The sequence below is a fragment of the Schistocerca nitens genome, chromosome 1 (assembly GCF_023898315.1).
Source record: "Schistocerca nitens isolate TAMUIC-IGC-003100 chromosome 1, iqSchNite1.1, whole genome shotgun sequence".
Classification (NCBI taxonomy): Eukaryota; Metazoa; Arthropoda; class Insecta; order Orthoptera; family Acrididae; genus Schistocerca; species Schistocerca nitens.
In genome coordinates this window covers 775,948,878-775,974,093 of record NC_064614.1, presented here as the reverse complement: position 1 = coordinate 775,974,093, position 25,216 = coordinate 775,948,878, and the positions used below count along the sequence as shown (strand labels likewise).

At 37.9% G+C, this 25,216-nt stretch overlaps 1 protein-coding gene across 2 annotated transcripts in view; it reads left to right on the top strand.

The window, feature by feature from the left end:
- LOC126261662 (nardilysin-like) overlaps positions 1-25,216 on the top strand; it is a 392,468-nt gene that overhangs the window by 317,186 nt on the left and 50,066 nt on the right. For both annotated transcript variants that reach the window (XM_049958559.1, XM_049958560.1), the window contains exon 19: positions 12,298-12,390. In XM_049958559.1, coding sequence (XP_049814516.1) covers positions 12,298-12,390 — 93 coding nt within the window. The remainder of the gene's footprint in view (positions 1-12,297; positions 12,391-25,216) is intronic.

Here is a 25,216-nt window from a genome sequence, read left to right as displayed (position 1 = left end):
ATTTCAGTATACCATTCTCCTGATAGTGATGCCGATCAATTTTTAGTGTGTTTAGATAAATTTATTCACCGTACAGAAAAATATACCAAACACAAGACAGTAATTTTAGGAGATTTAAATTTTGATGTAAGGGAAAAAACACACAAAAATACTAATTTGCTTAACATGCTAAGATCCCGTAATCTCTTCTGTGCAAATTGTAGTCCCACAAGACAACTTTCTTGTCTTGACAATTTTATCACAAATATACATAAAGATGATTTTGAATTGGGACTCCTTAATGTCGACCATTTGACAGATCACAAAGGTATATGGGTAAAACTAACAATTAATGAAACAATGGGGGATTGTGAACCAACCCAGTATGTCAGGTTATTAAATGATAAAAGCATAAATAGCTTCAGGGATAAGCTGAAGGTACTAAACTGGAATAATATAATATATGCTTCCAACAATGTTGAGGAGGCTTGTAGAAGGTTTGTTTGTACTATATCTGAAATTTTCAATACCTCCTGTCCAATGGTTACCAAACGTAACAAAGCTATGGCAAGAAAGCATGGCAGAACTACTTCACATAGGTGGTTCACACCATATTTACAGACGCTAAGATTAATGGTTTTGATATGCTATGATAAGGTAAAAAAATGGTGGTGTTGACAATGCAACATATGTTAGCCTCATGAGACACTATAGATCACAAATCAGATTAGCAAAATGTAGAGCAAATTATATCTTCATTAAAAACTCCAATAATAAGAAGTGTAAGGCTGCGTGGAGGGTCATTAAAACAGAAGTTGGTACAGGTAGTCATAGTGTAAAAGTTACAACTGATGTTAATGTCACCCCAGATGAATTTAACCTCTTTTTTTATCAATGCAGCAAACCCTAATCCCTCATCTCCTCATAAGAAGAGTTCAAAATGAAATTCACAATCCACTTGTATAAACCAGTTTTTACAAAACTTTGCTGATACTGTGCCAACCTGTAATTGGGGACATGTGGAAATAAGTGATGTAACTAAATCAGTGGCAAAGTTAAGTGACTACAGATCAGAAGATATTTATGGCCTCTCAAATTTTGTGATGGAAAAAAATAATCAACTTGTTATCATTCCCTCTCAGCCCACTCATAAACTGGATATTTGACAGTGATATTTTTCCAGAATGTCTAAAGAAGACAGTAGTAATTCCATTACACAAAAAGGGTGATAAAAACTGCACTAATAATTATCGTCCAATTTCTCTGATACCTATTTTTTCAAAAATAATCGAATATTGTATACAAAAGCAAATTAACATGCATTTGTCAAAAAACAATGTACTGACTAAGTCTCAATATGGTTTTAGGGCCTAGTTATCAACAATTAATCCTGTTGAAAATGTTGTTTCTATTGTGCAATCTTCTTTTGAATCCAAATTATCTGCTGAAGCCACACTAGTGGACTTAAGCAAAGCATTTGATTCTGTAAACCACACAATACTGCTGGAAAAACTATGGTGTTATGGCATTAGGGATCTGGAACTCTCCCTCATTAAATCATATCTCTGTAGCAGAAAGCAAACTGTAAGCTACAACGGTCAAAAGTGACAGTTACTGAATGTCACTAGAGGTGTACCCCAAGGATCAGTGTTTGGGCCATTACTGTTTATAATATTTATAAATGACCTGCCCAGCAATATGCCATGCAAATCTGTGTTTTACGCAGGTGATACAACTTTCATCAATTCAGGGAAGGACATAAATAAACTGAAGGAGCAAAGTAAACATTTTCTCAGATTATCCAATATGTGGTTCAAAGCCAATGAGTTAGCTATTAACTATGAAAAGACTGTAAATATATCCTTCAGCGTATCCAATGCTGATATTGAGTACACTTCTACCAAACTTCTTGGCATATATTTAGATACGAAATTAACCTGGCAGAGTCACATAGACAACATAGCTCGAAAGCTTTTGTCTATCTACTGAAAAAATTACGCACCTGTGTTTCTGAAAGCCTGCTGATTAATTCCTATTATGCATTCTTTCATTGCCATATTAGCTATGGTATTCTTCTATTGGGTAATTCTCCATGGTCCAGGAAAATTTTTATTTGGCAGAAGAAAGCCATCAGTAGCATCTCTGGGATTACCAAAAATAACATATCATGTAGGTCATACTTCAAAGAATTACAGATAATGACAGTCCCTTCTCTTTTTATATACAGCTGCCTTTTGTACATAAAAGAAAACTTTAGCAGTTGCAACCTTAGGCAGTCCATTCATAATCATAACACTCGTCAAACATTTAAGATAGACATACCAACAACTCGACTCAAGAAAACACAAGACAGTTACGAATACCTGGGAATAAGGCTTTTCAACACATTACCTGTGCAGGCACATTCTGTCTCTCTTAATATACAGGGTGTTTCAAAAATGACCGGTATATTTGAAATGGCAATAAAAACTAAACGAGCAGCGATAGAAATACACCGTTTCTTGCAATATGCTTGGAACAACAGTACATTTTCAGGCGGACAAACTTTCGAAATTACAGTAGTTACAATTTTCAACAACAGATGGCGGTGCAAGTGATGTGAAAGATATAGAAGACAACGCAGTCTGTGGGTGCGCCATTCTGTACGTCGTCTTTCTGCTGTAAGCCTGTGCTGTTCACAATGTGCAAGTGTGCTGTAGACAACATGGTTTATTCCTTAGAACAGAGGATTTTTCTGGTGTTGGAATTCCACCGCCTAGAACACAGTGTTGTTGCAACAAGACGAAGTTTTCAACGGAGGTTTAATGTAACCAAAGGACCGAAAAGTGATACAATAAAGGATCTGTTTGAAAAATTTCAACGGACTGGGAACGTGACGGATGAACGTGCTGGAAAGGTAGGGGGACCGCATACGGCAACCACAGAGGGCAATGCGCAGCTAGTGCAGCAGGTGATCCAACAGCAGCCTCGGGTTTCCGTTCGCCGTGTTGCAGCTGCGGTCCAAATGACGCCAACGTCCACGTACCGTCTCATGCGCCAGAGTTTACACCTCTATCCATACAAAATTCAAACGCGGCAACCCCTCAGTCCCGCTACCATTGCTGCACGAGAGACATTCGCTAACGATATAGTGCACAGGATTGATGACGGCGATATGCATGTGGGCAGCATTTGGTTTACTGACGAAGCGTATTTTTACCGGACGGCTTCGTCAATAAACAGAACTGGCGCATATGGGGAACCGAAAAGCCCCATGTTGCAGTCCCATCGTCCCTGCATCCTCAAAAAGTACTGGTCTGGGCCGCCATTTCTTCCAAAGGAATCGTTGGCCCATTTTTCAGATCCGAAACGATTACTGCATCACGCTATCTGGACATTCTTCGTGAATTTGTGGCGGTACAAACTGCCTTAGATGACACTGCGAACACCTCGTGGTTTATGCAAGATGGTGCCCGGCCACATCGCACGGCCGACGTCTTTAATTTCCTGAATGAATATTTCGATGATCGTGTGATTGCTTTGGGCTATCCGAAACATACAGGAGGCGGCGTGGATTGGCCTCCCTATTCGCCAGACATGAACCCCTGTGACTTCTTTCTGTGGGGACACCTGAAGGACCAGGTGTACCGCCAGAATCCAGAAACAATTGAACAGCTGAAGCAGTACATCTCATCTGCATGTGAAGCCATTCCGCCAGACACGTTGTCAAAGGTTTTGGGTAATTTCATTCAGAGACTACGCCATATTATTGCTACGCATGGTGGATATGTGGAAAATATCGTACTATAGAGTTTCCCAGACCGCAGCGCCATCTGTTGTTGAAAATTGTAACTACTGTAATTTCGAAAGTTTGTCTGCCTGAAAATGTACTGTTGTCCCAAGCATATTGCAACAAACGGTGTATTTCTATCGCTGCTCATTTAGTTTTTATTGCCGTTTCAAATATACCGGTCATTTTTGAAACACCCTGTATTTAAAAGTAAGACTAAAAAATGGCTGAAAGATAAAGCTTTTTACAGTGTTAAAGAATTTGAAAACTCTTCAAAAATAGACCTGACTTACGAAATAACTTGCAACTCTGTTTGTACCTCTTCCTAAGCTTTTTTTGTCTCTGTAGTTCCACACTGTTAAACATGTGGAGAAATCCTTATGTATGAAATGTATTCTTTTATTATGCACATTCTTTAAAATGCACACTTTAGTTATGTGGGATATCTTTATGTATCAAATGTATTCCTTTATTATGTATGTTCTTTTAAAATGTATACTTTAGCTTTGCGTGATAGCTCACAATAGTTATATTTCTTAATAAGTAAATTGTACATAACTCATGACGACATCTATTGCAAGTAAATGCTTAAAGATGGATAAATAAACAAATAAAATAAATATATTTAATTTTATGTCACACAAAACAGCAAGTTATTAGCTAATAGGCAGTAAAGAGGGCAAATTTTCTGAAGAGTTCATGTTCTCCCAATTACAAGTAATCCCATCCGCTATTAATTGCGAGATTCTTTTTTAAAGAGGCTGTCAAACCGGCCAACTGGGAGCAGGAGAGGCACCACAGGACATTTCAATTTCCATTGTCCTGAATTTAGTTTGATGGCATTCATTACAAAATATACACGTTTCAGTTCCACAGAGCGAAATACAGTGACGTGCTATAGAGGAATGCTGTATGAAGAGGCGTGGCACTGCACTTTGGCACACCTGAGAACAAATAGCATGTCTTACATTTCCTCGAACACGTTTGTTTAATGTTTCAGACTTTTCAGAAAGATTAGTGCTACAGGATGAAAATATTTTTGAAAATTTGATTTTTTTTTTAGTATTGACCCGATTAGAAAATATCGTAGATTCGAGGCAGATGCGGAGAGCAGTCTGAGCTATAGTGGGTAGTCACCACGTGATCCATGTTTACATTTAGTGATTTTGCTGTTTCTCCTTCTCACGTCAAATGAAAACAAAACGGATATCTGTGGCCAGGAGCTATCAAGTGAATTAAAATACATTAACATAATTAACCTTTTCCACAGAGGCAGACAATGTATTTGAAAGGAAATGTTTAATTCCACAGTACTGGCTAGTTTCAACTGTTCGCTGCATTTCAAGTGCACGTTTTCATCTTCTAGAACATACGGCATTACACCATAATAAAGAACCAAATGTGATATAACACAGTACTGGTGCTCCAAGAAAATTTACATCCCGAAAACCACACTGAAAATCTTAGTATCAGATCGAGGTCTACTTCATTGGGAATCTGGAATATGAATGTGCACTTTAAATCTACACATTTTAGTATGGTTCATGAAATTCTGATGCTCGTGGAGCATCCTGTGACGCCTTGTTTCTTTTATGACACATTGTATGATATTTCTATGTTTTACACGTACGTACATACGGGCTTCCTATGGCATGGTAGCTGCGCAAGCGCGGTGTCGCCTGTTATCTGCGCTGTCTGGCAACTGCTGAAACGAACCAATTTGTAACACTGAGTCTACAGAGCGACAAGCAACTATGACACTGGAGCCGCACACAAGTTTTCTAACAGGTCGCGGGAAAATATTGCGAATGGTAGTTTGAAAAGCGTTAATTACGAGAATGTACCATGTATTTCTTAAATCACAGAGGGTTTGACTCTCATTTAAAAATCAACTCTCTGATGAAGAGCCATTTAGAAGAATTTCGAACCCTGAAGATCAGACATTTATTTCATTATTAAAAATTTTACTGGCACATTTGTGTGATATATCTTAAATTGTAACACACGCAAAAAATTTTCAACATTTATATGCGAAAGCTTAGCTTCTCTTGCAGCTTATTAACCTTAGAGACCAATATTATATGTGAAAGCTTTGCATTTCTTGTAGCAACATACGTATATTAATTTAAACTATTAACTTTCCCCGTTTGTGTGTTCGGACTACTTAACAGTGATGTTGCTGTTGGCTGACTACATCACGTGTCCTATGCTCTGGATATCCGCTGTCATCGGCTGGTGAGATCACATGACATGAGCCATGACTGGCTTACAAAAGCACACCTCAACCTCGATTTCAATGATTCGGAAAGTTACATGCAGTGTTTGGTGAAATTCCAGTGTATACTTTCGTAATACGAAAATATGCAGCGTACATGTTGCTGCACATCCAAGATATTTCCAAAACGTGTCTTTTTTCCCTGAGTTTCGTTTTCTAAAGTACCAGGAAATTCTACGCCCATGTATAAAACCATAACCATTCAAAGGACTGATAAGTTTTCCAGTTCTGAGAGAAAATATACTGTCACTTAACACGGAAAAAGTGTGTTTTCACCCGGGAGAAAGCGTATTTTTAACCGGGAAATCCGGGAATTTTTTTTCTTGGTCGCGTATACACCCTGTTCTCACCTCAACATTCGTGTCCTATGCTGCAGGTACAACTGTGGTCAGATTATTATTATTATACAGTGTATGGTGGAGAACTAAATTGTTATAAATGAAGAAATTAAATATTTTAAATAATGGTCCATTATAACAAATTACAGCCAAACTAGATGTTACTAAAAATTACCTGTGACTGCACTGGAAACATGAGTAAATTCATATGATTTATATTTTCAAAACATTACCTCATTCATACAACTACTTTAGTAGTGCCTCTTTTCTTGCCCTGCTAGCACTGCATCCATTGAGGAAATCTGCTCTACCTGCAGTCTTTTATTTATTTATTTATTTATTGTTTATTTGTCCCGTAGATGAAATCAGTACAATGGCTTGTACAACTGATATGGGATAAGTCAATACAAATATACAGTTTACAGGAGTCTAAAAACAGTAAACAACAACACCGAAGAATGATTATTTTACATGACCTACAAATTATGTTACTTTAAGTTACAGCTTTACAGAGACTTGTTACATGATGTGACAAAATTGACTTAATAACATTCAGCTTTGATACATTATCATGCACTAAGACAATTTTGATTCCAAATATTCCTGGATGGTATAAAAGCAGTCTTTTATTAAAAGAGATTTCACCGTCTGTTTGAATTTATTTATTTCTTTGATTTCTTGTATAAAAGTTGGAAGATGGTTTTATAATTTTATTCCCATGCACTTGACACCATCACTGTACAGTTTTGTTGAGTGGGGAAGTATTCTTAGAGAGGTTTTTGATCTTGTGTCATAACCGTGGTAATCCATATTTTTACTAATTTTGTTGATACTTTTTTTGGTAAAGAATAATAATTCTAGTATGTATTGGCATGGGAGGGGCAAAATATTCAGTTTCTTAAATAATGGTTTACAAGTGTCTCTTTGTTTTTTGAACATAATTGTTCTGACTATCTTCTTTTGCAGTTTGAATATCTTAATTGATTCAGAATTTTGGCCCCAGAAGATGATTCCGTAGTTAAGTACAGAGTGAAAGAGTGCATGGTACATTGTGGTTAGGGTACTTGTGTTAGTGATGTTCCTTATTGATCTAATCATAAAGCATACTTTACAAATTTTAGTGCTGGTAACGTCAATGTGCCTTTTCCATGTGAGTGTATCAGTAATAGTGACCCCCAAAAATTTTATTTCATTTTCAAGTATAACATTATTTTTTTCCAGTGATATAGTTGGTAGTAACGGATTTCTGTTTTGGGCAGTGTGGAAGGTTATTCCAATTGTCTTTTTTGCATTAAGAAGCAGCCTGTTACTTTGAAGCCATCGACTTATTTGATCTGTGGTCCTATCTATATTAGATTGGAGAATTTGTTCGGGTGCAGATATGAGTACAGAGGTGTCATCAGCAAACAAAAGGGTTTTTGTGTCTGGTAGGCTGTGAGGAAGGTCATTTATGTAAAGTAAGAACAGCAAGGGGCCCAGGACGGAGCCTTGGGGAATGCCTTGCTTTATCGTATGTATGGAGGAATGTAGAGTGCTAGCTGTACCTGAGAGCTTAGTTTCATTTAATTCGACATACTGCTGTCGATCTTCCAGATAGCTTTTAAACCAGTCATAGGCATTTCCTCTTATTCCATAGGAATGCATCTTTTGCAAAAGTATACTATGATTAACCATGTCGAAGGCCTTTGTTAGATCTAGGAAGATACCTATGGCAGGGAGTTTTTTGTCCACAAGCTCCAGGGCATGATCTAGAAATTCTTGTATTGCGTCAGTTGTAGCTTTCTTACTTCGGAAGCCGAACTGAGCAGGTGACAGGATATTTTCTTTGTCTAGAAAGGACATGATTCTGGTGGCCATTATATATTCAAATACTTTACTAAAAGTTGAAAGCAGTGCAATGGGTTGTTAATTACTGGGATCCTCTTTGCTTCCTTTTTTGTGGACAGGTATAATTTTTGCAATTTTGAGCATACCAGGAAATGTACCATTCAGGAATGAGAAGTTTATTATGTGGGCTAGGGGTTTACTGATAAAGTTGCTGCAGTTATGAAGGAGGAAGCATGGAATTTGATCTTGTCCAGCAGATGATTTTTTTTTCCTATGAAGTGTCTTTTCTATTTCAATTTCAGATGTAGGCCTTAAAAATAGAGTCTCAGAACATAAGTTTGGTTCTAGTTGTAAGGGGCAGCTATTTTTAAGATGGTTAGCCAGGTTTTCTACTGTTTCTGTAAAGTAGTTACTAAATTCCTCTGCTGTTTCTTTCCCACTGGAGACTAATTTTCCATTTATTTTTAAGGTAATATCACTTTGTAGTTGTTTTCCTCTATTAGTATTCATATTAATAAGTTGCCACATGCTTTTGCTCTTATTTCATGACAATTTGAAGTAGTTATCATTCTGTAGCTTTTTGGCTGCGTTTACTACGTTCCTTAATATCTTTTTATATAGAGTAAAGTATGATTTAAATGCTTCACTACTGCCTAGTTTGAATTTGCTAATGTAAAAAAGTTCTCTTTTTCTTTGTGATGATCTAATGATTCCTGGGGTGATCCAGCTAGAGAGTTTTCTATCTTTGTTGATACATTTTGTTTGTAAGGGAAAGTGGCAATTAAAATAATAACAGAAAATATCCAAGAATGCTTCATATTTGCTGTCTACTGTTTGAGCCTCTTATACATTTTGCCAGTTTTCATTTTGTATATGAAAGAGGAAAGTATGCATGTGGGTTGTATTGAAGTTTCTCCTCTGTACAGGGATTTTATTGTGTTCGTGACTGTTATTTTGCAACCAGACCTGCATAATCAATGCATTGTGGTCTGAAAATCCTAGTTTGACAGAGGATACAGTACAATTTATATTGCTTGCTGCTTGATCCAGACAAGTGGTACTGTGATTTGTTATCCTGGTTGTACTGTTGACCATTAGGTCTAGGTTGTAGCTGTTCATAAAATTTTTAATGCTTAGATGGCTAGAGTTTTCTGAGAGAAAATCTATATTATAGTCACCACATATTAGAACACTATATGATTTTCTTTTACTTAGATTTTCTATTACTGGTGCTAGATTTTTGTAGAAAGTCCCTATGTTACCAGAGGATGACCTGTAAAGTGCTATTATATAAAAATTTAGATCTGTAAGCTCTTCACCTGACAGTTCTATATCATTTTCAACACTACACGAATTGCAAATATCAAGAGGTGTAGCAGTAATGTTGTCTTTTACAAATATGCAACTACCTCCACCTTTGTGAGATGTTCTTGAGAAGTGACCTACGAGTTTAAAATTTGGTATCGCAACACTTTCTATTTCAAAAGACCTCACGAAATGTTCATTAATACATAATTTCTGTGTATCTGACAGTTCTCTTGCACTTGATAACAAAATTTCTAATTCATTAAGTTTGGTTTTGAGCCCTTGTACATTATGGATGTATACTTTTAGATCAAGAATTGTTTTGTTTAATTTTTTTATACATTGGTGAGGAGGTTCAGACTTTACCTTATTTACTACAATTTGCTGATGGTGTCCATTGCAAGTTTTATGGTGTATCTTTAACTTGTTTGATGATGCTATCTTTAACTTGTTTGGTGATGCTAAGTTTTTTTCTTTTCTCAAAGGGGGATAGAAAAAAAACTCCTTCTTGGGTTTATTCCGCCTTGATCTTAAATTAACGCTTACAGGTGTAGCTGCTGCAGTCCTTTGTGGATCTTCTGACGTCTCCTCTTTCCTGCTTTCTTCGTTCTTGTCGAATTTGCTTTCCTCATTTTTGCCTGTAAGTCTTTCAGGAAGCTGATAGACAGATCTATTTTGTAATAGTCTTTCTTTAATTATTTCACTGATGTGATCACCCATAACACTTTTTCCGTCGTAATTAAGGTGCATTCCGTGTTTGGTGTGCAGGTTTCGATGTAGTTTACTTACGTCCAGTACATCACACTTTGTGTATTCTGCACACAATTTCTTAATTTTGATGTTAGTTTTCCTAATTTCTTTATTAACACACGATCTGTAAATTAGGTCATGTCTATGATGCACAGTGGCTACTATTGTGTTCCTAGATTTATTGACTTCTAGAAAGTACTGTAGCGTTTTAATGCAGGCATCGGCTTTATTTTTAGCTATGTCATTCAAACCCATTATAAATACTATAAAATCATTATCCTGTATTGTGTTCATCTGAAGATCAGTGTCTACGACATTGTGTGTTCCCGCTCCAGGTTTCACTATGCTAGTCACTGCCGTTTCTCGATTTTTCTCTCGGAGCATTCTTTATAGATTTCTGCCGTGACTGTCGGCAAGCAAGAGAATACCACACTTTTTCCTTAATGATACGTGTTTGCCCTTACCACTGTTTCCAAGTGTACTGTTGGTGTCCGAATTACAGGTTTTTACAACGTCACGATCAGTTGTACACTCGTTATGACAGAAGACATCATATTTGTTTTTATCTAAGAAAGTAACACTTTTAACAGTTTTCGTGATTTGAGTCGAACTTTTTGCGACACTGCTATCCACTCTGATGATTTCTCACGTGTATCTTGTTTCACTTCCCACGAATTTTCCACCATTTGTACTTCGCCTATTTCTTTCTTCAGTGCAGCTATTTCCCTTTTTAAATTATTGACTATGAATTGTAGGCTTGAAATTCGTTCGTTTAGGTTGTAATTTCAGCTTTACAATTTTCACAGGTTTTCTTTTTAAGCCGGCCGCGGTGGTCACGCGGTTCAGGCGCGCAGTCCGGAACCGTGCGACTGCTACGGTCGCAGGTTCGAATCCTGCCTCGGGCATGGATGTGTGTGATGTCCTTAGGTTAGTTAGGTTTAAGTAGTTCTAAGTTCTAGGGGACTAATGACCACAGCAGTTGAGTCCCGTAGTGCTCAGAGCCATTTGAACCATTTTTTCTTTTTAACTACATAACTATAACTATTTCTCGTGTTAAAATTTCTGACTTCCACACTCGTGGCCATCTTGCTCAAAATTAAGAAATAATTTACGAAAGAAAAGACCTAAGAAATTATAGAAGATCTATAAATTTCTGCATCCTTCCAAAAAGTAATAAATTGTACTTTACAGTCATTATGATTTCACATAAAGTTAAAGTTTTTTCTGGGACTGTAAATAATACTTAGCTGTGTTTCGTAGTTTTCAGGAAAAGTTAAAACACTGTATTAATAAAATCCACCCATCATGTAATTTGGAAAACACTATCAAGATACAAAAAAAACCTCTCTTACAGTGTCGCTCCAAGTGCAGTATATTCAGATATGTAAATTTGTCTGTTGGATTAGCAAATGCTCCACTACCGTCAGGAAGCTGGAAGAAGGCAGTATACTGTTGAATTTATTAAAAACTGGAGGGGCCAGGATGGGGGGATTAACTTCCTAGTGGGATTTTCTGCAATGAAAGAATGTTTGAAGCAACACAGGCATCCAATGCCTGTGTTGCTTCAAACATACTTTTCTCTTTGTCATACAAAAATGTGATAATCTGTTAGTAATATGTTACTTTAGAAGTAGGGTGAACAGTAAAAATAATTCCTGTCTGCATGAAATGTATCTCCTCAGTTGTTGAGGAGTAACTCAAGCCATTGCAAGCATTTGCAAGCCATTGTCTTCTCACTCATAGACAATTATTAGAGTAAGAAGATTTGTTCCATTGTGATTCTCGCAGTATTGTTCACCACTGTTTCACATTAGTGTTTATGTAGTTGTAGTGGTCCATGTCGTCAAGGTGCCTTAAACCTCGGTGTACTAACAAAGAAAAATTATACTTAAGTTGTCATTTTCTGTGCTTTAGTCTACAAGTCCAAATAATTAATGTTGGTCTTAGAATTAATAATTGGAATTTCCTTTCTGTAACATGTTTTAAGTATAAGTATTATATGCTGTTTATGTGAACAGATTTCATGCATATCTAATGCATTTTCTTGTTTGCAGATTGAATATCTTCAGCAAATCCAGTTTCCAGACGTTATACACTGGTTTGAGAGGACTGTAGTGTCTGGTAGCAGCAGAAGACTTTCTATTCAGGTAAAGAGACTGAAAATCAATGATTTCCACTTCATTTGGCATTATCTTGTCTATCCTTCTATTTAACTCGAGTTACGATTATAATATCTGAAGGGTAAAATGTAAGAGGGAAGATCAGAAAGTAATGCATAATAATTTCATTAGCAAAAATGTTTAATAGGTAACAAAACAAAACAAAACGAATCACAAACAAACTTATGTATTTTACCTACTTTTCTACATAGTCAACAACATTCTCCTCACATTTCTCCCATTGTAGCACCATTTTCAATATAATCTATTTGTTGAAGTCTGTTTGGTTGGAGTGTAGCCATCTCACTCCTGCATCTGTTTCAAAGCATTTGCCGACCAGGAATTTCTTCATGGGACCAAACAGATGAAACTCGAATGATACAAGGTCCAGAATATATGGTGGATCCTGGAGCACCTCACACCCAAGTATGTCAGTTTTCTCACAAATAGGAATAGCAACATGGGGGTGTACATCAACATTAATGGTGTTGTGTTTGTCACAAAGGGCATTGCGCAACTTAGCCAAAGTTTTAATGTAGGCTGCAGCATGCACAGTGGTCCCGTGTTCAGTGAAGTTTGCTAGTAATATTTCACACGTATCCCAGAACACTCATAAGCACATTCCAAGCAGACTGACCCACTTTGAATGTTTTCCATACTAGGGAACCAGCATGTTTCCACATCATAGAGCCGTGTAGTGGTATGCCCACAACTCATCATCAGTGACGATACCTTTCAGAAAGCCATGCATTTCTGTGGGCATAACACGATAAGTTATCCAAGCCAGCCATTGTTTGCAAGCCCTTGCGGTTGTCTGTCAGCTTATTAGGCACCTGGTGAGCACTAACTTTACACACACTGGACTCGCATTCGGGAGGACGACGGTTCAATCCCGTCTCCGGCCATCCTGATTTAGGTTTTCCGTGATTTCCCTAAATCGTTTCAGGCAAATGCCGGGATGGTTCCTTTGAAAGGGCACGGCCGATTTCCTTGCCAATCCTTCCCTAACCTGAGCTTGCGCTCCGTCTCTAATGACCTCGTTGTCGACGGGACGTTAAACACTAACAACACTAACAACCACCACTTTACAAAATTTCAACATGTCATGAACAGTATTGTACACTACACCATAGGAAATGTTGAACTGCTTTGACAAAAATAGATCTATGGATAGCTCTAACATTTTCAGGGTTGTAGTTGTTGCCAGCCACCTAGAACATGGTGAAGCACTAAGGTTCATGTGGCTCTCTTAGAAGAATGCACAGCAGCTGGAGCCATTGTTACAGTCTGTACAGTTATCCCTGTACACACTACGCATGTCACTGTGCGTTTCAGTCAGTTTATGCCATTTGGCCCACAAATATCAAACTGCACTTCATTGCCCTTCACAAGTTGATTACAGTAACAAGTGCACTATATTTGTTTTTGTAGTTCAGGTTTCTCTTGCTAGATCTGCACATGCAAACAAAATACGCTGTGCAGTGCAAACTTCAAACTATATTGTCATCAAACTTCAACATTCCAGCTGCAATACCAGGGGAGAAAAAAAATGTGCATTGCTTTCTGATCCTCCCTCATAAATATTGTGTTAGTAGGGAGCAGAAAATTTACTACATTCTGTATGTAATTGAAGTGCTGGTCTATTTCATTGGAGGATACCACAATTGAACTATAGTTGGTAGACTACATGAGCTGTTGTCTATTTTTTTTAATGACAGGGCTGAATAGTCATATTGTTGAATGGTTGAACAGCCACATCTAGTCAAACTTTGAAAATCCAGAGAGAAAGTTGGTACCATTTAATATGCATAATTTTATGGGTTTTAGTGCATAAAGTACTCAGTGTTGAATGTTGTTTTTAATTAGACAGCAGTATAGAGGGACTGTAACACAGTAGTAAAGAGTACTGCATGCCATAGATGAAGAGAATGATGAAATGTCATATTTTAGACATAAACATTTCCTAAACTGCATAAGAGAATGAGTAATCTTTACAGAGAATCTAAAAGGAAAAGAAAATGAGTAGAGTAGTTGGTGGTGGAGAAGAATGTGGAAAAGGTAGAGAAAATGAAAAGATTTCAAATCAAATGGCTCTGAGCACTACGGAATTTAACATCTGAGGTCATCAGGTGAAAAGATAAAAGAAGACAGAGAGTACAGTTTATTGTAAATGTTTTAGAGAACTTGAATCGTAGGAAACACACATATATATATATATAGTAACATGTAAAAAAAAGGTTCTTTAAGATGTTCAAAAATCAGTATATTGTTGTGGAATCAAATTATTATATTAATGTGTAGGGACAACTGGTCTTACAGGAACACAAATGTATTTCAATAAACCGAATCATTGAAAGCAAAATAAAAGATGTAGAAAATTTGTGTCAGAAACAGTTTGCTCTTGTCAAATTTTTTTGCTTAGTTCTTACCAGTTTGGCTGTTTCTTTATGAGACTACTTAACTACCTTTAAAGAGAAGTTGAGAAAGGACACATTAGGAGATTTAGTTTTTATGTAATTAAATTTTTTGTATGAAAATCTAATAAGTCCAGTAATGTTAGATAATGAACAACAAGCTCTACAACAAAGCAGGCTAGATACTGGGAAGAGGATACAAGGGAGGAATAATCAGAAGAATGGGAACCATATGGCAAGATATGTAGGGTTCAGAAAAACATTGGCAAATGCTATAGGATTTAAGCAGAATGATCCAGTGGTTGGATGTGTGATGAAAGTTATTCCAGTTAGTCCGGGGAGGAAGATGCATGGAGTGTCCCATATTTCATAAAAGTCACTACTCTTATAGATTAGATTAGATTAATACTTGTTCCATAGATCATGAATACGACACTTCATAATGATGTGGAACGTGTCAGGTTAATAAAAAATGTCTGTACAAGATATTACATTACACAAAATATTGCATGACACTTTTTCCCCCTTAATTTATATCTACAAATTCAGCCAATGAGTAGAAGGAGTTGTCATCTAGAAATTCTTTTAATTTATTTTTAAATGTTAGTTGGCTATCTGTCAGGCTTTTGATGCTGTTTGGTAGGTGACCAAAGACTTTTGTGGCAGCATAATTTACCCCTTTCTGTGCCAAAGTCAGATTTAACCCTGCATAGTGAAGATCATCCTTTCTCCAGGTGCTATAGCTATGCACACTGCTATTACTTTTGAACTGGGTTGGATTATTAACTACAAATTTCATAAGTGAATATATATACTGTGAGGTTACTGTGAGGATCCCTAGATCCTTAAATAGATGTCTGCAGGATGACCGTGGGTGGGCTCCAGCATGAAAATTGGTTCATGAATTCCAGGCCGAGGTTGTATTGAGTAACATGAGTTATTTTTAGAGTGGTCTGTAGCTTTAGATTTGAGTTAGGTGGCATGAAGAACCTGCTGGAGGAACAGTTTGGTACAGTAATTACATAACAATGCTGTCCGTGTCCCTGTCTTTTATTTCTTTCTTTCCTTAAATAGAAGCCAATAGTGACTTTGCTGAATTCCAAAAAGTATGTTGGAGGGTTGTTATGGCATTTTCAGTTTATTTAGTAATTTATAAACTTTTTATAAATTTCTCAATGCGTAAGTTTCTTTTCTTGATTGTAAAATTATGGATACTGCATTGTATATTTTTCTTTTGTAATTTTAGTTAAAAGTGCAATGCAATGCAAATAGATGAAAAGCTCTTGGGTTCTGACATGGGTGACAGTGTTGAAATACCATGACATCTTCACATGTGTCATACCCATTATCTTCTATTTGCCAGAAGATGAGTATGACACTTTTCAAAATGCAGCAGTATTACAACACTGCCATGTGGCTGAACACCTGAATGTATACAGTGTGCAGCAGCCTAGACTATGTCTACGTAATGACAATGAGCAGTTAGTTCAAAATTATATTTGTAACTAAACATTTTAAGTCTTCTGTAATAACTTCATTACAGGCCCTACAGCTGAATATTTTTTAATAAAGCCTTATCTTCATTTTGGCACATATATTGTTTTCAGTCATAACTGAACTTTGAACAGTCACTTCTAGATGATTTTTATTATTGTTTTCTCAATATTGAATAGGAGTGGCTTATGGTAACAGGGTTGCCACAAATTATGGAAATCAGGGAATTTCAAACGTTTCAGGTAAATAAGAGATATTCAAAAAAAAGACACTGGAAAAAATCTTGTTTTTGTCTCAGTAAATGAAATGGTTTGTTTACTGAGATGGTATGCTTCGTCGCTGGCTGGGCGCAGCCAGGTATGCACGCCACTTCCACTTGCGTACTTCCTCATTCTTACTGCTTCTCCCCTTCCTACCACTCCCCTCAGCTTGCAGTCAGTGCTGCCACCACTACTTGCCACTAGCCTAGCAGCTGCCGATGAGAGGCAGGGAGGCGTGAGGAGTGGTTTGTTTGGATCTGATTCTCAATGATAGTTGATGCAACAGCCTGAGACGGTGGTCATGTGAGCATGACTTGTGTCTGAGTGATTGTGTGAATGTGTATGTGCGCTCTCATTTTCTGACAAAGGCTATGCCCGAAAATTTAGTTGTGAGAGGGTGATTGTTTTTGCTACATGCCTATCTGTGGCTCAGCAATCATCTGTATGGTGAGGTGCTACTTATTTTCATTTGTATTGATTCTCAGAGTATTTGCACAAATTATCTGTTATGGATTGATCACTGTGGTCTCATTTTATCAGCATGGCATCTGTGCCACATGAATAGCTGGCCACAAGAGTGAACTGCCACGACGGGCCAAAACCACAGGCCATTTCTGCGGGTATCTCTAACAGATCTGAAGCCCGTCATTTCCCACTAATGTACAGGCCCTACCTGTTGGATCTAGTCTCATCCATCTGCCTGCAGGCAAGGTCAGTTTCTGTGTGGCATAATGTGGCAGAGTTTCATGGATTATCCATGGATCCAGGACTGTGGTGCTCCTCGGCAGGTGATGGATTTCAGGAATTGCAACTGTCTCACAAGTACTTTGTGCAGTACAGCATTTTATAGACATTTTATTTATTCTAGTACACTTTGACACTTTGAAAGTAGTTTATATATTAGAAAGTATGAACAATAAGAAGAAGAAAATTGTAGCAGTTATTGGCAGATTGTACACTATGTACTCATCTATTTCTCGAAAGAAAAATAGACATAACACAGTGGGCAGTAACCAACAGTAGAGAACATAATAGAACCAACATTTTACTGATGATCACCTATAGTATTGGTCTACACAACTCTTTCCCACCGTATACATTTCTTTCAAAGAGGCCTCCTTTTTTCAGAAGTTTGGTTTTTTTTTTTTTGAAATCAGTGAAGATATTTTAAATCTGTCTTCTGACTCCAAGGAAATGCATATTTTTGTCACCAAATGTGTTTCATTTTATTGAAATAAAACAACAACAACAGTGGTCTTATTGAAACACATACACAATTTGGCTTGCTTTCTCCATATAAAAACTGTTCATTACAAAATATGTTAATGTTAGTGCTTAAGATTTTTGCTCATACGGGGGAGAAATACAGAAGTCCTTACATTTTTTGTCAACTTCTAACGCTTTCGACGATAAGAAGTGATGTGTAGCTGGTTTGCCAAATTCACACCTCTCTCACATCAGTTGACTTACTTGGGATGCGCAGCCGATCTTCTCGGGATAGTCGGCCATGTCGATCTCCAAAAACTACTTCTCTATGCATGAAACAAGTGGATACTCGCAGAATACGTTCGTTTAGTCTTGGTATATTTCAACTTCCGCAAAGAACAAATTCACCATTTCTCCCATAAATATTCGAAAGTTTGCAAGTCAACCAATTCGTCTCGCATTAGACTCAATTAAATACATTTACAATAACATTGGTTTAACAACCACATAATTTATGAACATGTCTTGCTTCTAGCAAGTCCAACACATGAATTACTTAAAAGTCTAATTTCATTTCTTCATTTGTCCTTAACAATCATCACAGTCACTAAAAGCACAGGATAATAATTAAACACTCCTTGTTCTTCTCTACACATACACTGGAACTCTACGGATTGTACAGCAGATACTTGTCGGCCGCCATATCCACAATTTGCTCATGACTGTTTTTAGACCTGCACACACAAACATGCAGGGCGCAGTAGGTCGGATTCGTCTCTCTCACACTTCTATTTAAAATATCCTGTGTTCGAGAAGGAGGAAGACCAGGTGGTTTTATAATTTATGCAGAAATTCTTGAAGCACTACATACCCCCCCCCCCCTCTCCTCCCCCGATCAAACACGTGATATTTTATATACAATCATTATGTACATTTATATTACAACAATAACAATTCATATTTCAACAGTATACCTTGTTCTTTTCATATCTGTGAATACCTGTTTTCTTATTATTTAGCTATTCTTTATTTTTTTCATTTTACTTTAATTTTAAAATGTGAACGTTTCAATCAATGTTGAGTTCGTTTTCTTTTATCTAGGAATTGTGAGGACTAAACCTTTAGTTTCCAATCGTAATCTCCAGGTGTTCATGACACTTGAGTACTTTATTCTTTATTCTAATTCTTTGTACTATGTTTTCCTTAGTACGTACTAGTATTATTATTTGTAGTGGTTTGTAGTCTGGAGGAACTCTGGGCAACTGAAAGTGTTCTTTTCAACACTTGTAAATTCACATAAAACATAATAATGCTTGTGATATATAAAATTCAAACTTACCAGAATAATTCCTATTAAATGTGTGACTTCTGTCATGATACTGTCCTGTTCCCCTAGGATGAGTACCTGTACCTTACATGTGAGTTGCCCCTATGAGTTCAATTCCTCTTTCGGTTCTGGTAGGCCTTCTATAAAACATCCCTATTCATCAGGCCACAGGTCGTCCTATCTCTATGTAGGTACGTCTGCCCTATATCCTTAGCAAATGCTGGGTGCATCCCCATTATCCTTTATGAGTAGGCCTCATGTTTCATTGCCCTAGTATATATCTTTATATACACTACAATTAAATATTCCCTGGTAAAATAAAAATCTATTTTACACTTTGCTGTCACTTCTTAGTACCTCATTTAATACCCTAGAGTCCTCCTCTACTTTTCAACTTCTATAATCTTAGTAGATACTATGTCTACACATATTATTCTACTCATGGTAGATATTATGTCTACCAGTCCCACTATCCTACTATTCATCAATTTATCCGAGTATTCTCTACACTGACTTTTCTTAAACAAGCATCACAATTAACTCCAATCTGGCTTGCATTGCCCTTCATTACTCATACTTCCTGCTTTTGTATACTCGTAAGATCATCATAGTTTTTCTACACTTATGTACACATGTGATATGGAATCTTCTTGTTCTTATATATAATAGCTTTTCATGTAAATAGGTGATGTAGAACCGTCATAACAAAAACAATGTGTGCATCTTTCTAGACGTACATATATCTTCTCCCCTACAACCCTTGGCGGTTCTTACATCTTTCTAATCTGTGACTTCATTGTTTGTGTATTCGTATTTCTTTGTGTGTATGCATAAGTGTGTTTGTGTGTTCTGATTCTTCGAGCTTCTTATGTGACAATAGGTTGTAGGTTATTGGAAACAATGGAGACTAGTAAGAACTTCCGTGGCAGAAGTATATGAATATGGAAAGAGGGAAAAATAGTAGGTCCTCAAAAAAGAAGTAAGAAAGGAAAAAATAGAAATAGTTGCTAAGATCGAAGAAGAGAAAGGAGACAGCCTCAAAGACAGGAAACCCTTCCCCACTCCCCCTTCCCCAGGATCCCTACCTAGCTGGTACTTGAGTGAGAAGCTGGAGGAGATATGGTGTTAAATTGTCTCCTACAGAACGGACATTCCCACCTTCACTCTTGAGGTCCCTGAAGAAAATCTTAGCGGCCCTATGGAAACGGCAAATGATGAAGAATCAGCCACACTTGTTGGCGAGGGTTGTTTGAAAGGTGTGATGTGTGTTCTGTATTAGCCATGATTTATCTGTTGGTGTAAATCATGTTCTTATTTACTCTACCAACACCCTTTCAAAATCAATACAAACCTTCCCATCTACATCACATCTCTTAAAAGGTATAAAATATTCTATAAAAAATAGAAAATCCATACACTACAGTCTAACGGTTGTTCAATTAGTTACATGATATTACCTTTTTCCACAAATATAATATTATATTCTGTTCATTTTGTCTAAAGATCACTGTATATCCGTGATTCTCTTAAATTGTTTTTTATTTTGTTGTCATATCCAGTTTTCTCAGTACTAAAATTACAGGATAGTTTAAGAATTCAAGAATAGTTTAAGATTTGAAGGGAATTTGGTGCAGGATACTATTTTGGAAGAAACACCGAAAACAACTCGGGATCCGGCGGTCGTCACTCCGCCCGTTATATCTCGGGGGATATACAACATTATGTCCTTTACATTGTACTTTCCTTTTTCTGATCCAGTTATAGGATCCACTAAAAATGATGTCATGGGATGGATTATTGTTTGTATTCGGTAAGGTTCTTCATATTTTTGGAAGAATTTGTGTGTCTCTTTTTGTAGGGCAGAGCTCTGAAGATGCTGTTTTACAAGGACTACATTATTCTACAGCTTTTTCATTATGCCAACTCACTCTTTGTTGTGCCTTTTCAACTAAATTTTTTGAAACTATTTCCTGATTAAGTTCGTAATCGACAGTAGGTTGTTCAGGCCAATTAAAACATTTAATAAGAGGTTCTCCTACAAAGGGTTTGCCTATTGCTTCTAAAGGTGTTACTCCAGTTGATAAATGTGGTAATTCATTTAAAATAAGTTCAACGTCTTCAATTTTTGTTGTCCATAAAGTAAGTTTTTCATGGCAGTAGGTGCAGCATAATTTCCCAGTTTCTATCTTAACTCTATCACACGGATTTGAGGACGGGTTATAGTTGGATATTAATACTTGACAAATATCTTCCCAAACTAGAAATTCTTTAAATTCATTACTGACAAATTGTGGTCCACTATCTGTGAGAAATCGTTTTGGTTTTCCTACCTCCAGAAAGTACTGTTTTAAACAGTGTATAACCATCTGTGTATTTGCTCTTTTGATAGGATGTAACTTAACATATTTTGATCAGCACTCTATGATAACCAAAATGTGTGACACTCCTCCCTTTCTTTTCAGAACTGGTCTAAATAAATCTGCTGCTGTAAGATCGTGTAACGACTTAGGAATAATTGGATATATTTTGTATTTAACATGAGTGGTACTCTCTTTCACCTTCTGACAGATTTCACAGGTCCTTATTAAAGATGCTACTTTATGTCCTAGCTTCTTGAAATAGTAGAACTTATTTATAAGAGCTATATACTTTTTTATTCCGAAGTGTCCATGCCCCATATGAACATACCACACAATTTTATCTTCTATTAACTTCGGAATACATATGCACCAACGTTGCGATGTTATACTGTCTCTCCGAAACAAATTATGCCCTAATTTTCACTTCTGTGCTTGATTAGGAGGTAAGGAATTTCTGACATTCATAACAAACATTTCTGTAAAATAGGGATCATGGTGGATGTTTTCTTTTATTATTTGAGCTATCTCTTATACCCTGGAGTACGGCTATTCTACTGTCATAAAATTAATTGCAAAAATTATGCCAGGTCCTTCCGTACGTTTTAATTCTTCCATTTGTACGGGTAATACATTATTTAGACCCCACTCTCCTTGAAAAAGCTCTGCTGTGATACCATAGTCAGATGCATCAGTTGAAATTTTAAATGGCTTGCCCATATTCAGATGATGGAATATGGGTGATTCTACCAATGATCTTTTTACGTTTTCGAATGCATCATTTGCGTCTTTATCCCAAACCCACAGTATTCTCTTTCTTAACAAACATAAAATTCTTGGGTCATTCAGTTCTTGACCACGTATATACCGTCTATAGCATCCAGCCATTCCTATAAATCCCTTAAATTGTCTTATGTTTCTAGGGGGTGGACATTCCTTAATAGCTTTTATGTGCTCAGGATCTGGTCTAATCCCCTGCACCCCTACAATACGCTCTAAAAACTTAAGCTCTTGTCACGCAAAGTGCGATTTAGACAAATTCGCTGTAATACTTTTTTATTTAAATTTTTTCAGGGTCTTAATCAAGGTTAGACAATGTTCTTCCCAGGTAGCTGAGATTATGAGGATATCATCTACATATATTATTAAATCCTTTAATAAATCTCTTCCTAATGCCTCATCCGGAGTACGAATAGATACGGATAGTGAGATATTTAGCCCGAACGGTAATTCATTGAAATGATATGATTTACCATGAAACATAAAAGCTGTGTACTTCCTTGATTCAGGATGTGGCCTAATTTGCCAATATTCCGTCATCAGGTCCATCGTGCTAAAAAGCTTGCTTTCTCAAATTTGGATAACAATTCATCAATGTTAACTGGTCTGTCTCGTTCTGTCTCTTTATGCTTATTCAATGTACGTGCGTCTAGCACTAATCGCACACCTCTTGTAACTACACTCCTGGAAATGGAAAAAAGAACACATTGACACCGGTGTGTCAGACCCACCATACTTGCTCCGGACACTGCGAGAGGGCTGTACAAGCAATGATCACACACACGGCACAGCGGACACACCAGGAACCGCGGTGTTGGCCGTCGAATGGCGCTAGCTGCGCAGCATTTGTGCACCGCCGCCGTCAGTGTCAGCCAGTTTGCTGTGGCATACGGAGCTCCATCACAGTCTTTAACACTGGTAGCATGCCGCGACAGCGTGGACGTGAACCGTATGTGCAGTTGACGGACTTTGAGCAAGGGCGTATAGTGGGCATGCGGGAGGCCGGGTGGACGTACCGCCGAATTGCTCAACACGTGGGGCGTGAGGTCTCCACAGTACATCGATGTTGTCGCCAGTGGTCGGCGGAAGGTGCACGTGCCCGTCGACCTGGGACCGGACCGCAGCGACGCACGGATGCACGCCAAGACCGTAGGATCCTACGCAGTGCCGTAGGGGACCGCACCGCCACTTCCCAGCAAATTAGGGACACTGTTGCTCCTGGGGTATCGGCGAGGACCATTCGCAACCGTCTCCATGAAGCTGGGCTACGGTCCCGCACACCGTTAGGCCGTCTTCCGCTCACGCCCCAACATCGTGCAGCCCGCCTCCAGTGGTGTCGCGACAGGCGTGAATGGAGGGACGAATGGAGACGTGTCGTCTTCAGCGATGAGAGTCGCTTCTGCCTTGGTGCCAATGATGGTCGTATGCGTGTTTGGCGCCGTGCAGGTGAGCGCCACAATCAGGACTGCATACGACCGAGGCACACAGGGCCAACACCCGGCATCATGGTGTGGGGAGCGATCTCCTACACTGGCCGTACACCACTGGTGATCGTCGAGGGGACACTGAATAGTGCACGGTACATCCAAACCATCATCGAACCCATCGTTCTACCATTCCTAGACCGGCAAGGGAACTTGCTGTTCCAACAGGACAATGCACGTCCGCATGTATCCCGTGCCACCCAACGTGCTCTAGAAGGTGTAAGTCAACTACCCTGGCCAGCAAGATCTCCGGATCTGTCCCCCATTGAGCATGTTTGGGACTGGATGAAGCGTCGTCTCACGCGGTCTGCACGTCCAGCACGAACGCTGGTCCAACTGAGGCGCCAGGTGGAAATGGCATGGCAAGCCGTTCCACAGGACTACATCCAGCATCTCTACGATCGTCTCCATGGGAGAATAGCAGCCTGCATTGCTGCGAAAGGTGGATATACACTGTACTAGTGCCGACATTGTGCATGCTCTGTTGCCTGTGTCTATGTGCCTGTGGTTCTGTCAGTGTGATCATGTGATGTATCTGACCCCAGGAATGTGTCAATAAAGTTTCCCCTTCCTGGGTCAATGAATTCACGGTGTTCTTATTTCAATTTCAAGGAGTGTATTTTTACCACTACTGAAGGGTTATTCATGATGCTAGAACTATGTTCTATTATATTGTTGTTAATCATTTTGTCTATTTCGTCCTTAACTGCTTCTTTCAAACTCACCGGTATTGGGTATGGCGTACAGAAAAATGGAATGTCATTTTTGTTTTTAAACTTACATATGTAATGCTGATATTACCGGGACGATCGGAAAATACTACTTCATATTCCATTAGAATTTTATATAAATCTAAGTTTTGTTCACTGGTTAATATTAGAGATTCGTTTACTTTGTTTTGTATGTCAGCTGGATGTGATACATAATTCACATTATAGATCTCTGGTGACAATCGTGCTGCAGTGGTTAATCGTAACATTTGACATTCGGTTGTTTGTCTTGCAATGTAATTATCGGTTACAAACGGTATCCAATATCTATTTCATCTTTACCAAAGCAAAGATTTTCCTCAAAATTCAATATGACATTAAATTCTAATAGCCAGTCTAGGCCAAATAAAATATCCCTATTAGTGGTAGTTCACTTTGGTTTCATGTTTCACAACATTACTTTTCATTCTGGTTATACCAACTATGTAAACCCCATTTACTGGTAACAGCGGTAAGTTAGGTTTAGTCTATAACGTGTTAAAGAACGCGCTAGAAATGAGTGACACCCCTCTCCCTGAGTCTATAAATATGGTAACTTCAGAATTCTCCATGGTTCCTGCAATTACTGGTTATGGATTATTGGTAGTCTCGCTTGATTCTTCCAGTGACACCCATCCTTTTGTACGTATTTTGTGTGTAAAATTAACATGCTTATTATGAACCAGGCCGCCTAGTGTATCCCTATGACCTGGGCCCTGGCCATGGATCCAGGTTGCACTGCA